This window comes from Salmo trutta, chromosome 28, assembly GCF_901001165.1.
Source record: "Salmo trutta chromosome 28, fSalTru1.1, whole genome shotgun sequence".
NCBI lineage: Eukaryota > Metazoa > Chordata > Actinopteri > Salmoniformes > Salmonidae > Salmo > Salmo trutta.
Window position 1 is genome coordinate 19058805 of NC_042984.1, and position 17826 is coordinate 19076630.

Consider the following 17826-nt stretch of genomic DNA (forward strand, 5'->3'; position numbering starts at 1 on the left):
ATGCATACAAAGCCCTCCCTTCGGCAAATCAGGACCACGACGCCATCTTGCTCCTACCGTCTTATAGGCAGAAACTAAAACAGGATGTACTAGTGACGAGAACCATTCAACGCTGTTCTGACCAATCGGAATCCACGCTTCAAGATTGTTTTGATCACGCGGACTGGGATGTGTTCCGGTCAGCCTCAGAGAATAACATGGACCTATATGCTGTCTCGGTGAGTGAATTTATAAGGAAGTGCATTGGCGATGTTATACCCACTGTGACTATTAAAATGTACCCTAACCAGAAACCGTGGATGATGGCGGCACCGCGCAAACCACCGCATTTAACCATGTTAAGAGGTCTGGGAAAATGGCTGAATATAAACAGTGTAGTTAATCCCTCCGCAAGGCAATCAAACAAGCGAAATGCCGGTGCAGGGACAAAGATGTTGCAATTCAACAGCTCAGACACAAGACGTATGTGGCAGGGTCTACAGGAAATCAGACTACAAAAAGAAAACCAGCCACGTCACGGACACCGACGTCATGCTTCCAGACAAACTAAAGACCTTTGCCCGCTTTGAGGATAAGTGCCACCGTCACGGCCCACTAACAAGTGCTGGAGATAATATACCACAATTACTTGAAACAATTGAACATTATGAAACATTGAAGATACCAGGCCTGGTCTTCATAGCAGATTTTGAAAAGGTGTTTGATAAAGTACAACTAGAATGGTATATATATATATCATTGTAGTTGTACTTTATCAAACACCTTTTCAAAATCTGCTATGAAGACCAGGCCTGGTATCTTCAATGTTTCATATATATGTAATCCGTGTGTGTGTGTGTGTGTGTGTGTGTGTGTGTGTGTGTGTGTGTGTGTGTGTGTGTGTGTGTGTGTGTGTGTGTGTGTGTGTGTGTGTGTGTGTGTGTGTGTGTGTGTGTGTGTGTGTGTGTGTGTGTGTGTGTGTGTGTGTGTGTGTGTGTGTGTGTGTGTGTGTGTGTGTGTGTGTGTGTATATATCTCTCTCTCTCTGGATTACTTTAATTTTGGTGAATCTCTTATACAATGGGTTAAAGTTATGTAGCGCAACCCCAGATGTAAATAATGGTTAATTCTCAGAAGGTATTGAGCTTTTTAAGAGGAATAAAACAAGGCTGTCCATTGTCTCCATATCTATTTATTATGGCCATTGAAATGCTAGCTATTAAAATTAGATCCAACCAAACATCAAGGGGTTAGAAACAACAGTGTCAATGTATGCCAATGATTCTAGTTTTTTCTTAAGTCCGTAATCTGGATCCCTGCACAGTCTCATTGAAGATCTTGATTACTTTGCTAGCCTTTCTGGATTAAAACTTAATTATGACAAGTGTACCATATTACGTATTGGATTGTTAAACATGTTTTTCCCTACCTTGTAGTTTACAAATAAAATGGGTGGATGGTGAAGTAGACATACTTGGTATTCACACCACAAAAAATATAAATGAAGTTACCACAATCAATTTCAATAGAAAGTTAGCAAAAATAAATAAGATTCTGCAACCATGGAGAGGTAAATACTTCACACTGATGAACTTTCTGGTCCTATCACAGTTTACTTGCTTACTAATGGCACTGCCTACTCCATGTGACTCTTTTTTTTTTTTTTTTTTTTAATCATATGAGCTTTATGGAGAAAATGTTTAAAAAATGTATTTGTTTAATAATATTATGAATAGACATGGAGATGTCACATGCAGTTATCAAATATGGGAATATTTGCTCAATCCAATTTTACAACCAACTGATTGCAGCACTACCACAAAAATGGAGGAGACAAGTGGAAAAGGGATAAGGTAGGGAACTTGTTTGCCTGCCACATTGAAGATACAAATTGGCTGAAAAGAACTGGCATAAATAGAAAAATACCATTTCATCTGAGGACAAAAATGTTGACAGCTGCTCCATATAGTTTGCAAAATAAATGGGAGGAGCTTTTCGATGTACCAATTCCATGGCATATGGTTTATGAACTGGTACAAAAAACTACACTTGATTCAACACTGAGTTTTTCAATTTTAAATGATATACAATTCTTGCCACCAACAGAATGCTATATATATATATATATATGTATATGTATGTATATGTCATACAACAATCTCAGCTCTGTAGATTTTGCTGTGAAGAGACAATCAATCAATCAATCAATAGGGGCAATAACTTATTCTGGTATCTATGTAGCTTGTTTCTGGTCACAGGTTCAGGAATGGTTAAAAAAATCACAACATGCAATTAAAATTAACCTTACAAATAGCAGTATTGGGCAATTTGGAAAGCCAGTCTAATATAATACTCATAGGAAAGGTTTTCATCTTTAGCTCGCAATCTATGGATAATATAGCCTCCCTGTGGCTCAGGTGGTAGAGCATGGTGTTTGCAACGCCAGGGTTGTGGGTTCGATTCCCACGGGGGGCCAGTACGAGAAAAAAAAATAATGAAATGAATTGAAATGTATGCATTCATTACTGTAAGTCGCTCTGGATAAGAGCGTCTGCTAAATGACTAAAATGTAATATACGCTTTATAAGGGTTCAAAGATTTTGTAAAATATCAATTGAAAAATATGGGACATGGAAAGCAAATGAGTGTGGTCTATGGTGATGGGTGGGAGGGGCTGAGAGTGGCTGAGGGTTGGGATTAAAGAGCTTATGTTTGGTAATGTATTATGTGACTACTTTATATAAAATTACCATAAATGTATATGTATATGTAGCAAAAAAGCTGTAAAAAAAGATTTGTCCTTTGGAATTGTTAGGTTACTTGATAGATATTACTGCACGGTTGGAACCAGAAGCGCAAGCATTTCGCTACACTGGCATTAACATCTGCAAACCATGTGTATGTGACAAATATACAATTTGATTTCTGCCATTGTGTAAAGACACTCAAACGTAACACTCAACACAATGAAAAACCCTGGCGTATTTAAATTGTTGTACTTTTGACTAAATTACTCAATGTACTAAGTATAATATACCTATAGATATTATTTACATATAGAAACAAGTTTTCTCGTTAGTACTTGACAAGTACTTATATTAAAATGAGAGGACAGAAAATGATTAAATATGTAATTTCCAGGCAGACTGCTGAGTTTAATTTCCTCACGTTTCGCGCTGTGGTTTCCAGGCGAGCGACCTCCACCCACACTACCACTCAGCCAGGCAGGTACAGAACTGACTGATTAGTCGCCGCCAAACGTCACATCGATAGCTAAAATGTAGATTCAAGCCTGCCTTTTGTGCCTATGGAACATTTTCTGGGATCTTTTATTTGAGCTCATGAAACATGGGACCAACATTTTACATGTTGCTTTTTATATTTTTGTTCAGTATATGTAACAGTCTCTTCGCCCAGGCTCGAACCAGGGACCCTTGCACACATCAACAACTGACACCCACGAAGCATCGTTACCCATCGCGCCACAAAAGCCGCGGCCCTTGCAACGCAAGGGGAAACCCTACTTCAAGTCTCAGAGCGAGTGACGTCACTGATTGAAACGCTATTAGCGCGCACCACCGCTAACTAACTAGCCATTTCACATCGGTTACATATAGTTTACCCCAAACATTTTTTACCACTACATCACTGTAAAAAAATGTGCCAAACTTTGACATTGCGAGCATGGGTAAATCAGCCCTGAAAAGAGACAACGCTGCATCCTGCGCTGGCGCCAGTTCTACATTGACTTTTTCTCCCCAGAGCTTTTTGTCTCATTCAATGGGCGCCTGCGATATTCCACTTGATCAAGCGGCAGCGGTGATCCTGCCATTCTGGTGGCCGTTCACGTTCAGTTTTCCTCACGCAGCCTACTCGCGCTTCTCCCAACCGGAGACATTAAAGCTGCCAGTCGGAAGCAAGGCGCTTTTTCTTAGCTGTTAATTAAGTAGTAGATTACCAAATGCCCAATAAAAATACAATACAGTCATTCAGTGGGAATTGTGTAGTAATGTGAATAGAAAATGTGTGTAGTACTGATGATGCTGTAGTAACTTACCAATCATGTTTGCAGACCTGCCAACATGCACGCATTTTGCGTACCATGTACGCAGGTACGAGTTCCGAGTTAAAAGTACGTAGAAATAAATAGGGCCTGATATTTTAATAAAAAATAAATCCACTGAGTAAATCTACCATCCCGATTCTCGAGTTGCAACACACAGACATGTACGGAGTTTGTGTCAACGGACATGGAGAATTATACACCATTATTCGCCGTAGCTACCCGGTGTCTGCCCCTCGTGTTTGTTGTGATGCTGTTTGCCGACTGTCAGCTGTACGTAAACACCTGGACAAATCCCTTTTCGACTCCGTGTGTTGTGGAAAGGTAAACACCAATTGTTTCAAGCTAACGTTAGCGAACATAAGATGGACATTCAGTGGTCTCTAAAGTGCCAGCAGTTTAAATGCAAATACGAAAAATAACTGGTCGCATTTGTGCGAGTGTGATATACATTTAATTTTCCGTCCCATTAGTTGTATTTTCCATGTAACATTACGAGGATCACGCAACCTGATAGATTGTAACTGTATTATGATCCACTTCACAAAAGGCATTACAAAAGTATAATAAAAAATAAATACAAAATCTTGGCATTAAATGGAGTTGGGAGTTTAGAAGACTGCGCGATGAAGAATGTATGAGTGTCCGGTATTAGCTATAGAGGCAATGCTTCTAAAATGCCTTTTCACAAAATTTGAGATTTCGAAAATCTGAAATGATGTATGCGCTGCAAAGAAATACAATAGGCACCTTTACATAAGCTGAAACACCAGAGTTGAATCTCCAATTTGCCTCGCACGTCTTGTTGGACAGAGTTGGCAGGTCTGTGTATGTAGTAAATAAGTAGCGAAACATGTTCAGTATTATTGAATAGAACTTGTAAGGTAGTGATGGCGATATACTGCCATCTGGTGGCGACTAGAAACAATTGTATAATAGGAACTATTACAAATTGATGGTCCTTGAAAATAAATATTAGCCCTTGAAAAAGTACTTAAGTCATTGAATTATACAATACATAGCCTACCCCATATTACAGACGGAAGAAACAACATTTTAAAAAAATAATTATTTAATGTCTTTGGTACATAATTGGTCTAGCCTATACTCAAATGCCACTCCATGAGTCTGGGAGAGAACGTATAAGCCTAGGTGATGCTGTTGGTTCATTGATTGTGCACGGTGGCTTACGGAGTTGGCCTGCAATTATAGTGAATTTAATTTTGAATCGTTTAGTGATAGTGTTTTCTTCCATAATTAATAGGCTGACATTACCTTTGGCTGAATAATTTTTCTTACTATAAAATCATTTAAAATAAGGGCATGGGGACTAATAAGCATATCTTGTCAGCTAAATGAACAAGTCTATGGCATGGTGCATAGCCAGAAAACATACAGTAGGCCATCTCATATTCTGTTCTTCTGAAATACAAAATGTTTCTTTAGACCTTCCTAAAATATATAATGGATTTATTGTGATGGTGTAGCCTGTATTACATGGATTTATTGTGATGGTGTGGGCTGTATTACATGGATTTATTGTGACGGTGTGGGCTGTATTACATGGATTTATTGTGATGGTGTGGGCTATATTCCCTGGATTTATTAGACTTTTAAAAATGTAGATGTTCCAAAGGCTGGCATCAGCGGCTTGAATGCAGCTTGTATGCATGGAGGCCTGGAGATGCTAAATGTGTGTGTTAATTAATGGTCAATTACCATTGTTTTGCATGACAATAACCATCTGACAAAATTTCATGACCGCCACAGACGTAAAGGGGAACCAATAGTATTGATTCGTGTGTGTGTGTGTGTGTGTGGGGGGGGGGGGGGGGGGGGTTAATTAAAAAATATGTTTTGGTTAGGTTGCTCACCCGACACCGACAATATAATAATATAAATGTATGTAACTTTAGTGATTTGGTCAAATGTAAAGGAGTAAAAAGTAAGTTACTTCCTTCAGAAATTACTTGAGTATGAGTACGGGTACAGCCCACAGAGAGTAACTAGAGAAGTACTAGTTTCTCAAAAAATTCAAAGGTCAGTAGTGGGCCAGATTCAAACTCATGCCTCCTCTGACATGTGTGCTGTTGTCAGCAGCTGTACCCACTGGACCACACAGGTGCTAAAATAAACATTAAGCTATTTTGTCTAATTCTTGCCTTGAACATATAAAACAAATGATTAAAAAAAATACATCAACCCCCCCAAAAAAAATATTGTCCTTTTATTATATTCCATATAAGAATTCACACGAGACGCACAGTAGCCTGCATATAGCTTATTAAGCTTATTGAACTGATGCACAGTGGACCTGCAGTATAAGTTATTGTATAGCCTACAAACACTGCTTCCAGCTGCCCCCTGGCGGTGATTCTAAATATTACATATCCTTTCAAATCCTCTTGTTGCAGGATTATTTTCATCCTGTGAGAAATGGCTCATATTAAGATCCGACATCTGTGTCCTGTTCTGTTGTTCACACCAACTGCACACTGAAGTCCAGGAGGCACATTCAGCAGGGGGAACATTATAGGAATGCATACATGATATATTATGTAAACATGTAGAATAAGCAATCACGTCCACTCTATGCAGGACATTTATGTGGTTCTGGTTTTGTCGGATGCCTCAAATATGCAGTGTTCTCTTGTCCACAATGATATGGTTTCAATCTCCACATATTTATTTTCCTTTCTCTGCTTGCAGTTATAGATTTACACTGGATGATCTGTACCCCATGATGAACGCGGTGAAGCAGCGAGCTGAGTTCTATGACGAGTGGGCCTCCCACGTGACAGAGACTCTGGAGGCTAAACTGGACAAGAAAAAAAGTGAGAGATGAATTCACCTTGTCTATGTACTTGTCTCCATTAGCAGTGCTTTTTAGTGACGTATTAGGCTTAATATGGGTCCTGGAAACTGGCCCAGAGACTGCAATTAGTTGTGAATTAGGCCTCACACCCTTCTCGTTGTAAAGCACTGTGCCTGTGTAATGAATTATTGTGACCGTCTCTCCTCAGGCTTGTCAGTCTTCCGCTCGCTCATCAATAAATCGGAGTTGAAGATGTTCCCTGACAACGACCTCCTGCGTCAGCTCCGTTTAGTCACACAGGATGCAGAGAAATGCTCCTCAGTTGCCCAGCAGCTACTCAACGGCAAAAGGCAGACCAGGTAACTTACACAGTCCACAGTCCAGTGAAAGAGGAGTACCACTGGTTAATTTTCCTCCCTCGCCGCAAACATGATCCACTATGCTTGTGTCTTTATTGTATTCCTCAATAAACAGTGTTATTCTAATTTGCTCACCAATGATGTATAAACATGTGCATATTGGAATATGAATCAGTATGATTCAAGGTTTGTCATAATTGCCTCTCCCAGGTATCGCTGTGGTGGAGGAAAGACACAGAGCCAGCTGACTGTGGAGGAGCTGAGGTCATTTGTCAGGCAACTGTACAACCTCCCCTGCAGCCTTCCCCAAGCCCCCAAATTAAAGGTATTGTGTCTCAATGCCATCATGATATTGAAGCCATTAGAAAACAGAGGCCTCTGTTTAAAGCAATTGATCAGAGGATATTGGAAGAAAACAAATCTCAATCGTTTTTTGATCATAACTGAATCTGAATTATGTTCTATTTTTCTTAGGAGCTCTTGAATTGCATCGAAGACTTCCAGACACACAGTGAGAAGCTCCTGGCAGACGAGACCACCGGTACAGCAGATATCCAGAGTCTTCTAGACGTTAGCTTTGACTTTGACGTGGAGCTGCCTGAACTTCCGTTACTACGGGAGAGGCTGGCACAAGCCCGCTGGCTAGAGGGGGTGCAGCAGGCCAGCACCCAGCACTCCACCCTGACCCTGGAGACCATGCGGAGGCTGATAGACCAGGGCGTGGGTCTGACCCCTCACCCCTCTGTGGAGAAGGCCATGGCTCGCCTGCAGGAGCTGCTAACTGTGTCTGAACACTGGGAGGACAAGACCAGCAGCCTCCTCAAGGCCAGGTGAGGGCCGTACACTGAGGGTTTCTCTTTTACATCTGTAATCTGTAAACCAGGGATTCCAGTTTTTTTTTTTTGGTGGGTTGTGTATCTGATTTGAAAGAAGAGACCTAAATGTAGTTAAAGGTACTACACAGGATTTATTTTAAAATGTTTGCATTGTAATTTCAGAAAATCTCCATAATATATCTCGCGCTAATAGTGTAATGGTAGTGTTTCACAGTATTACTTATCTACCAGTGTTGTGATAGGCTGTGATATTCGCCTATTGATTTCTCCGGCCGGAGTGGCATCTGTTGTCAAACTGGGAAAGCTGTTCTGACTTTTTGGCTGTGCTATCTAGTGGAAATCGCTCTTTTCCTGGTTGCTAAAATTCTACACTGTTAGCTCAGTTTAAGTATATGTGAGAAAACAAGCACTGAATGGTGTAGGGAATTATTGTGATCACTGTGACATTTATTTTCAATAACAAAAAATATAGTTTTACAGATGTTTAAAGCTGGACCACCAGCTTAAAAAACGATATTTTTTGTTATTGAAAATAAATGTCACAGTGATCACAATAATTCCCTACACCATTCAGTGCTTGTTTTCTCACATATACTTAAACTGAGCGAACAGTGTAGAATTTTAGCAACCAGGAAAAGAGCGATTTCCACTAGATAGCACAGCCAAAAAGTCAGAACAGCTTTCCCAGTTTGACAACAGATGCCACTCCGGCCGGAGAAATCAATAGGTGAATATCACAGCCTATCACAACACTGGCGGATAGGTAATACTGTGAAACACTATGATTCCACTAATAGTGGCAGATATACTATAGACATCTTCTGAAATTACAATGCAAAAATTCTACAGAAATCCTATGTGTAGCACCTTATAAGGTAAACAAATATAAATGGTTTAAGGTCATCTTCTGGTTTTTGTTATTCTGGATCATTTAGACTGGGAATTTACAAAAATTATTCACACAGAGATTCAACTCTGGGTCTTGAATATTACTGAACTTTCTCTACAAAATGAGCCATGTGGTTATATCACTTGTATTAAAGCTAGTGAGGTTTTGCTTTAACTAATGTACAAACATTAGCATTGGTGACTAGATTACTGATTTGTACATTAGCAGAACTATGTCAGTGTCCCTGATTTTGCTTCATTTTAATTCCAGCTAGTGCAAAATGCTGCTGCTAGAATATTCAACAAGATCTACAAAAAGTGAGCATGCATATCTAGTTCTGCTTCATCCCATTGGTATCCAGTGCATTTTAATAACCACTGTCACCAGCGTTTTCAAACAGCTTTTTTAATGGCATGGCTCTCCAAGGAATGTGCATCTATTCTGTGCGCTCCACATATCCACGGTTTACCTTTGAGTCTTTTTCAGTCCAGTTTTAAAGGGATAGTTCACCCAAATTACAAAAAGACATTGGTTTCCTTACCTTGTCCATAGACTGCTTACAGACTATGACAGCAATCCATCCTTTGGTTTAGTTTCCAGCGTTATCCCCAGGATTTTTAACAAGATGGTGCTGCTCCGTACAGGCCGGGGGGAGGTCCAGAGATTTAGTCTTAGTTGTAGTCTTAAAATACCTTTTAGTCTAAGTCACATTTTAGAAATTTCATTCTTCGTTAGTTTTTTATGTTGTTTAAAACTCTGGACAATTTTAGTCTCATTTTAGTCACAGCCATTTTTGTCACACAGTGCGTTTAAAAAAAATATTAATTATGAATATTTAGGCTACCTCTAACTTACATCTTGTGCACATTCAGATAGCCTTGGCCAAGTAGGCCTAACTATACCCTCGTATACCTTAGCTGGCAACATTGATATTGTGCCAGATTATAACCAATGACAGCCATAATCAACCATATAGGCTATAAAACCTTGGCTGAGGTTAACAATTTACAGCTCAGATTTTTAACCCCATCATAACTTTCAAGGGGGGTAAATAACAGTGGTTTCCTTGAAAAGGGGAGAATTTGAGCTTTACAAAAATGACGGGAGTATTACTGTACTCCTAATATTCAACAAATAGCTTTCGTTTTTCCCGTAGGAAAAAAGCAACCGCAATTCGCATTTGCAGACCGCGGCACAAGAACGGCAACGCGGATGAATAAAAGCGCACATGGGGAAAATATAGCTTCTGATGTGATCAAAGAAAAAATAGCCTACATGAATGTAAGAGAGAGTAAACATTGATTCCAGTTGAGGTTAGTTACAAGTGAAGTGTCCTGCCTTCGCATCAGTTCAAAAGATTGATGAGTGACTGAAGTGACCTGGGAGCTGTGTGGGAGAGCCGGGCAGATCAGCTCAGACTGCACAACTGAAAGATGTCAATTCTGCCAATGAGAGGATTGCGTGAAATATACTCCATGCATGTTTAGGATTGGACAAAATGGATGAAAAGGAGCTTTGTCAAATTAAATGTCCATTAGTCTTACGTGGAATTCTTTTCTCATCGTCACATTTTCATAAACTAAAATGAAAAGGAATTTGTAATAGTTTTTTTCCAGGACATCTCAAGTTATTGTCAGGAAAAATTGGTGATTGACAAGTATGTTTTGTGATTTGTTGATTAAATTCTAACTGTTGCTGTCATACCTTATCTATAGACTGCTTACAGGGTAAGGAAATCAGTGTCATTTTGTAATTTGGGTGAACTATCCCTTTAATTGTCTGCATCTTTCTAGAGCTAGAGTTCATAAAAAAAATCTATTTGTCATTTTAGAGCTTAATAGGGTGAGAAGTACTGTTCTCTCTATCTCATCAAGGATGGCTGGATAGTTTTGTTTCTTTATGATTTTATTATCAGTATGTTCAACATTTTCTTTATTATAGAATTGTGCAAAGCCCATATCACGGTAACTGTATATGTAGCCTATGCAATGGTTTCAAAGTGTACCATGGTTGCGAGGGGACAGTATAGATAGCCTACCTGTAGTTAACTGCCAAAATAAAGGAAACACCAACAGCAACTGTCTTAATAGGGCGTTGGGCCACCACGAGCCGCCAGAACAGCTTCAATGCTCCTTGCCAGAGATTCTACAAGTGTCTGGAACTCTATTGGAGGGATGCGACGCTATTCTTCCATGAGAAATTCCATCATTTGGTGTTTTGTTGATGGTGGTGGAAAACGTTGTCTCAAACGCAGCTTCAGAATCTCCTATAAGTGTTCAATTGGGTGACTGAGAGACACACACACACCCTTTAAACCCCCTATGCTTCTTTGAGACCCCTCTTTCAAAGTCACTGATGTATCTTATAGCCATGGTAGCCAAAATAATGGGCAACTGGGCATTTTTGTACATGACCCTAAGCATGCTGGGATGTTAATTGCTTATTTAACTCAGGAACCACACCTGTGTGGAAGCACCTGCTTTCAATATACTTTGTCTCTCATTTACTCAAATGTTTCCTTTATTTTGTCAGTTGCCTGTATGTGAAGCTACTTAGACTAAATGATCCATCAGTGGTCAGAGGAAAAGGTTGCATGGTTCACAACCATCACAGCAGTTATGTCTGCTTACATCAGAATTATCAAAGGTTTGAAGCTTTAATTTACCTTTTGTAAAATATGGAGTGAGTAGAAACATATTGTCCAACAAGTGAAGTGTCTTAGGAATTGCCCCCAAAAAGGATCATGATAGTACATGCATATATTTATTATTAATACACACCTGAGAAAATGTCTCCATAGTCCATACAGATTGATGAATATGATTTTTAGGCTTCCTGGCAGCTGGATAACTGGGCCCCCTTATGCTGGTGACTGACCAGTCTTCTGACCTAACTGTTGTGTTTTCTACTCCACCAGGCCCCCCCTCTCTATAGAAGCCCTCTCTGAAACAGCTGAGAAGGTGGCTGGGATCCCTGCTTACCTCCCCAATTGTCTGATGCTGAAGGACTCCATCAGTAGGGCCAGAGAGTGGCTTCAGGAAGCTGAGGCACTTCAGGTACAGAATAATACAACAGGTTTTCACACAATGTCACTTGAATAATATTTTTTTATACATAACTTTCATAGAAACAATGCTTCCAGGTTGACATGTTATAATGTGTCAACTTTATGTATAGAACACTTGAATTCTGTGTACTCTTTCAGGATGAAGATTCCATTCCATTGTTTTGCAACCTCTCTGATATGGTTATTCGAGGACAAGACATCCCAGTCCAGCTTGGCCCTCTAAAGCAGCTGGAGTCCCTAGTGGCGGAGGTGCAGACCTGGAAAGAGTGTGCAGCTAAAACTTTCCTCATGAAAAACTCTCACTTCACTCTGCTTGAGGTAATGTTCTAATGGCTGTAATGCACCACTCTCTGAAAGTTCCATGAGTGATGTACAGTATATAGCAGTTTATTTCCCAGAGATGCAGTCACTAGAATTCATCATTTGTTCTTGTCCACAGGTTCTGTGTCCAAGATGTGAAGTTGAAGCAGGTTCTCCGAAAAGGAAGTCCAAAAAAGCTAAAGACATTACTCAGCACAGCAAGAAGAAGATGGTGAAGCTTGACTGTCTCAGTGATGTGGAAAAAGCCCTCTCAGAGACCAAGGACTCTGCTTCTGCTGTAAGTACACCTACACTGGCCATTTCTCAACTTAATATATATTTTATTTTTTAGTCAATTTAAAGAGTGCGGACCTTCTCTTTCTCTACTTCTTTTTAGTACGCTAGTACTGGATATGTGCTGTACCTCAATTCATGTTGGACATGAAATTATATGAATTAAAATGTTTTTACATTTCTTTACCAGCTGGCAACTCTTGGGGAGGTGCGGTTACAGGAGATGGGGGCCCTCTCCTCTCTCCGGGCAGCTAACGAGTCCAAGCTCCTTCCCACGGCAGACTGCATGGGCCTGAAGGTGTGTGTGTGTCAGAATCCCCCCATGGGAGCCATGTTACAGTGTGAGCTCTGCCGGGACGCCTTCCACAGCGTGTGTGTGAGGGCTTCCTCAGACTCCCGTTCAGCCCAGGCCTGGCTGTGCCCGCACTGCCGACGCTCTGAGAAGCCCTCCCTGGACAAGGTCCTGCCCTTGCTGGCATCGCTGCAGCGTATCCAGGTGCGTCTGCCGGAAGGCGATGCACTTCACTATTTGGTTGAGAGAACAGTCAGCTGGCAACAGCGTGCGCGACAGGTCTCTTCCTCCTGTGGACTACCAGACCTGGAGGAGAGCTTTGCAACTCCACCATCTCCGGATGGAAAGGTCAGTCAGTCATACCCCTCTTCTGAATTGTAGAGTTATCTATCCATTTTAAAGTGATATGATTCTGAATAAGAGATAATTATAATGCTAAATGACCAGATTGTTATATTTTTTTATACAGCCAACATGTTTAACTCCAGAGTGGAACAGGACAACTCATGATCAGATGGTCTTCTACACCGAGCAAAGATGCATTCCTCTGCAGGGTCAGTTCTGTGGTATAAAGCAGTGTTGTAGAATCATTTTTAATTCATATCACCAACTGGACTTCTTGATAACATTATTTCATTGATTAGCTAATTCATTTAGTATTTCAAATGCACTCTACTGATGACTACTGATTTATTTAAGCATCTACAGTAGGTTGTACACATGACCTTTTACATGAACAACCTGGCGTGTGCTGTGCTGCTGCAGATCTTAGTGTGGAGCTGGAGGAGCTGATGGTGGAAGGGCTCCTGCTGCAGGTGTCTCTTCCAGAGATCACACAGCTCTACCATGTGTTACTGAACGGCCTGAGGACGCATCACACCAACGAACGCACGTCACTGCAAGATGACGACCCCTCAGACTGTGACAAACTCAAGCAGTGCAACTCTCAGGGAAAAAGCTCTCCACAAAAGGTTTGTGAGCATGCCTGCTATCAAATACATTTAATTCAATTATACAGTTGAAGTCGGAAGTTTACATAAACTTAGGTTGGAGTCATTAAAACTCGTTTTTCAACCACTCCACAAATTTCTTGCTAACAAACTATAGTTTTGGCAAGTCGGTTAGGAAATCTACTTTGTGCATGACACAAGTAATTTTTCCAACAATTGTTTACAGACAGATTATTTCACTTATTATTCACTGTATCACAATTCCAGTGGGTCAGACGTTTACATACGCTAAGTTGACTACCTTTTTTAAACAGAACGGAAAATTGCAGAAAATTAGGTCATGGCTTTAGAAGCTTCTGATAGGCTTATTGACATAATTTGAGTCAATTGCAGGTGTACCTGTGGATGTATTTCAAGGCCTACCTTCAAACTCAGAGCCTCTTTGCTTGACATCATGGGAAAATGAAAAGAAATCAGCCAAGACCTCAGAAAAAAATTGTGGACCTCCACAAGTCTGGTTCATCATTGGGAGCAATTTCCAAACACCTGAAGGTACCACATTCATCTGTACAAATGATAGTACGCAAGTATAAACACCATGGGAACACGCAGCCGTCATGTACCGCTCAGGAAGGAGACACGTTCTGTCTCCTAGAGATGAAGGTACTTTGGTGCAAAAAGTGCAAATCAATCCCAGAACAACAGCAAATGACCATGTGAAGATGCTGGAGGAAACGGGTACAAAAGTATCTATATCCACAGTAAAACGAGTCCTATATCGACACAACCTGAAAGGCCGCTCAGCAAGGAAGAAGCCACTGCTCCAAAACCGCCATAAAAAAGCCAGGCTACGGTTTGCAACTGCACATGGGGACAAAGATTGTACTTTTTGGAGAAATGTCCTCTGGTCTGATGAAACAAAAATAGAACTGTTTGGCCATAATGACCTTCTTTTTTTTTTTACCTTTATTTAACCAGGTAGGCTAGTTGAGAACAAGTTCTCATTTACAACTGCGATCTGGCCAAGATAAAGCAAAGCAGTGTAACACAGACAACAACACAGAGTTACACATGGAATAACATGGAATAAACAACAAACAAGCCAATAACACAATAAACAAGTCAATGACCATCGTTATGCTTGGAGGAAAAAGGGGGAGGCTTGCAAGCCGAAGAACACCATCCCATCCGTGAAGTACGGGGGTGGCAGCATCATGTTGTGGGGGTGCTTTGCTGCAGGGGGGACTGGTGCACTTCACAAAATAGATGGCATCATGAGGCAGGAAAATGATGTGGTTATATTGAAGCAACATCTCAAGACATCAGTCAGGAAGTTAAAGCTTAGTTGCAAATGGGTCTTCCAAATGGACAATTGCCCCCAAGCATACTTCCAAAGTTGTGGCAAAATGGCTTAAGGACAACAAAGTCATGGTATTGGAGTGGCCATCACAAAGCCCTGACCTCAATCCTATAGAAAATTTGTGGGCAGAACTGAAAAAGCGTGTGCCCGCAACGAGGCCTACAAACCTGACTCAGTTACACCAGCACTGTCAGGAGGAATGGGCCAAAATTTACCCAACTTATTGTGGGAAGCTTGTGGAAGGCTACCCAAAACGTTTGACCCAAGTTAAACAATTTAAAAGCAATGCTACCAAATACTAATTGAGTGTATGTGAACTTCTGATCCACTGGGAATGTGATGAAAGAAATAAAAGCTGAAATAAATCATTCTCTCTACTATTATTCTGACATTTCACATTCTTAAAATGAAGTGGTGATCCTAACTGACCTAAGACAGAGAATCTTTACTAGGATTAAATGTCAGGAATTGTGGAACTGAGTTTAAATGTATTTGGCTAAGGTGTATGTACACTTCAGACTTCAACTGTATGTATTTGTATGATTGACTTATAAAAGTATTGGTTTATTACTGTTACGATGGTATCCCGACTATTGAAAAGAAGAAATACATTTTACTTAGTTTAAGAGGTGTTTTTAATCTCTTCAGGATGGGTTGATAAAGGAAGTACTGAACGGAGCAGAGAAGAAGGCTAAGCGACGCCTGGAGAGGGAGGCTGTAGAGCCAGAGCGCAGGGACAAGGCCAAGAAGCTCCAGAACAAGAGACAGAAAATGAACAAAGAGAAGAACCTGGAACGCAAGGCGGCATCAACGACCTCGTCTCCTCACTCCGACTTCTCCCAGTCAGATGACTCTGAAGAGGAGATGTGTCCAGCAGAGGGATGCCAGCAACCTGAAGGAGATGAGGTCAGTTTAACTTTTTTGAAAAATCACTGATAAGAAAATATAAGATAAGCAATACTTTAACTGACAACCTTATTGACTGACTAGTAGAGTGTTGGTGTTTAAATAAAGGAGAGAGGGACAGAATGCCTAGCAGTTTGTTTGTAGAAGAGATTGTAAAATGTACTGAATGTTCAGTTCCTTGTCTGACTTATGTCACTTGGGTTAGATTTTATTAGAGATTTATTTGGCCATTTGATTTATTTCAGGTCGACTGGGTCCAGTGTGATGGCAGCTGTAACCAGTGGTTCCACCAGGTCTGTGTGGGTGTGACAGCCGAGCTGGCTGAGAATGAAGACTATGTGTGTGACAACTGCACAATAAGCGATGGTCGCTGAGGAAATGAGGAGAGACTGGATGGGGAGTTTACTCCGTTAGCAACTCAGTCACACAAGTCAGGATGTGTCACAGACCCTGCCCTCATACCCCCCCCAACCCAGCCCTTCTTGTCCCCATCCCCTTTGTAACAACGGTGCTATCTGCTCTTTATTGGGTTGTTGTCCAGAACTATACTGTTTGGTTACTTTTTTGTATTTTACCTATTTTTCCTTTCCTTCTCTGATCTGTTGGTGGTTGTGACAGAATGTGTGCTGCATGGGTTTCCTTTGCATTGGGTGGCGCAAAGGAGTCAAATAATAAGTTACCCTGTAAAGATTAAAGGGGGTGTGGTATATGGCCAACATACAATGGCTAAGGGCTGTTCTTATGCATGACGCAACGTGGAGTGCCTGTATACAGCTCTTAGCCGTGGTATATTGGCCATATACCACAAACCCCTGAGGTGTCTTATTGCTATTATAAACTGGTTACCAACGTAATTAGCTAGAACAGTAAACAAGTAATTTTGTGTCATACCAGTGGTATATTGTATGATATATCACGGCTTTCAGCCAATCAGCATTCAGGGCTCGAACCACCCAGTTTTTATGTCTGATATACCACTGCTCTCAGCCAATCAGCATCCAGGACCCAAACTACCCAGTTTATAATACAGTATATTGTACATGGAACTTCCTTGCATACAAAACCAGAGACTCAGAGGATGTGGGTTAAGGTCCCCTTCTTCACCCTCCCCCTTAAAGAAAATAATAAATCATGTAATAGAAAGAACTGTATTTTTCAGGAAACCCAGTGCTTAGTACATGCATCTGAATAATATAATTATTCAGACATTTTTGGTAGACTGTTTTATTTATCTGAGGAATAATGTTTGTCTGAATTGATTTCAATGGGTTGGTCTCCTCTGAACTATGTGTTGGTGCTTTTAGCAATGGTTTGATGTACAGAAACAAAGTGTATATGCTGTAGGGTAAGTTACAGTTGTGGACTAGCAATGTAGCAGACAGAAGGAACTGTATGAACTGCCACATATGTGCTTGGGTGGGTTACTTTGGGAAGGAAGGGAGAGGGGTAGTTTGACATTGCAGTTTATATTGTGGAATAAAAACATTTTTGTTCTAATAGCAAAGGGATGGTTTTCATATTTTCATTTGGTCCACTGGATGACCTCATATCAACACTATAGTGTGTAGTACAACTCATAAAAGCAGGCTTATTACGTGATTAATGCATGAGGGTACTTAGTGTTTAGTCAAACTCTGATTTAAAGAATCTGAATTACATTTGCATTGACATAATAGGCTACAAAAGTATAATTATCTTTTGATGACATCATGTACAA

General features: G+C 40.6%; 1 protein-coding gene across 2 annotated transcripts in view; it reads left to right on the forward strand.

Moving 5' to 3' along the window:
* The window catches only part of LOC115165692 (lysine-specific demethylase 5B-B), a 32044-nt gene extending 15556 nt beyond the window's left edge, over positions 1-16488 (forward strand). For both annotated transcript variants that reach the window (XM_029718980.1, XM_029718981.1), the window contains exons 17-28: positions 6751-6875; positions 7065-7215; positions 7426-7540; positions 7690-8045; positions 11858-11996; positions 12146-12325; positions 12447-12605; positions 12792-13241; positions 13363-13447; positions 13659-13864; positions 15852-16109; positions 16355-16488. In XM_029718980.1, coding sequence (XP_029574840.1) covers positions 6751-6875; positions 7065-7215; positions 7426-7540; positions 7690-8045; positions 11858-11996; positions 12146-12325; positions 12447-12605; positions 12792-13241; positions 13363-13447; positions 13659-13864; positions 15852-16109; positions 16355-16483 — 2353 coding nt within the window. In that variant the 3' untranslated portion in view covers positions 16484-16488. The remainder of the gene's footprint in view (positions 1-6750; positions 6876-7064; positions 7216-7425; positions 7541-7689; positions 8046-11857; positions 11997-12145; positions 12326-12446; positions 12606-12791; positions 13242-13362; positions 13448-13658; positions 13865-15851; positions 16110-16354) is intronic.
* The last annotated feature ends 1338 nt before the right edge of the window (positions 16489-17826 follow it).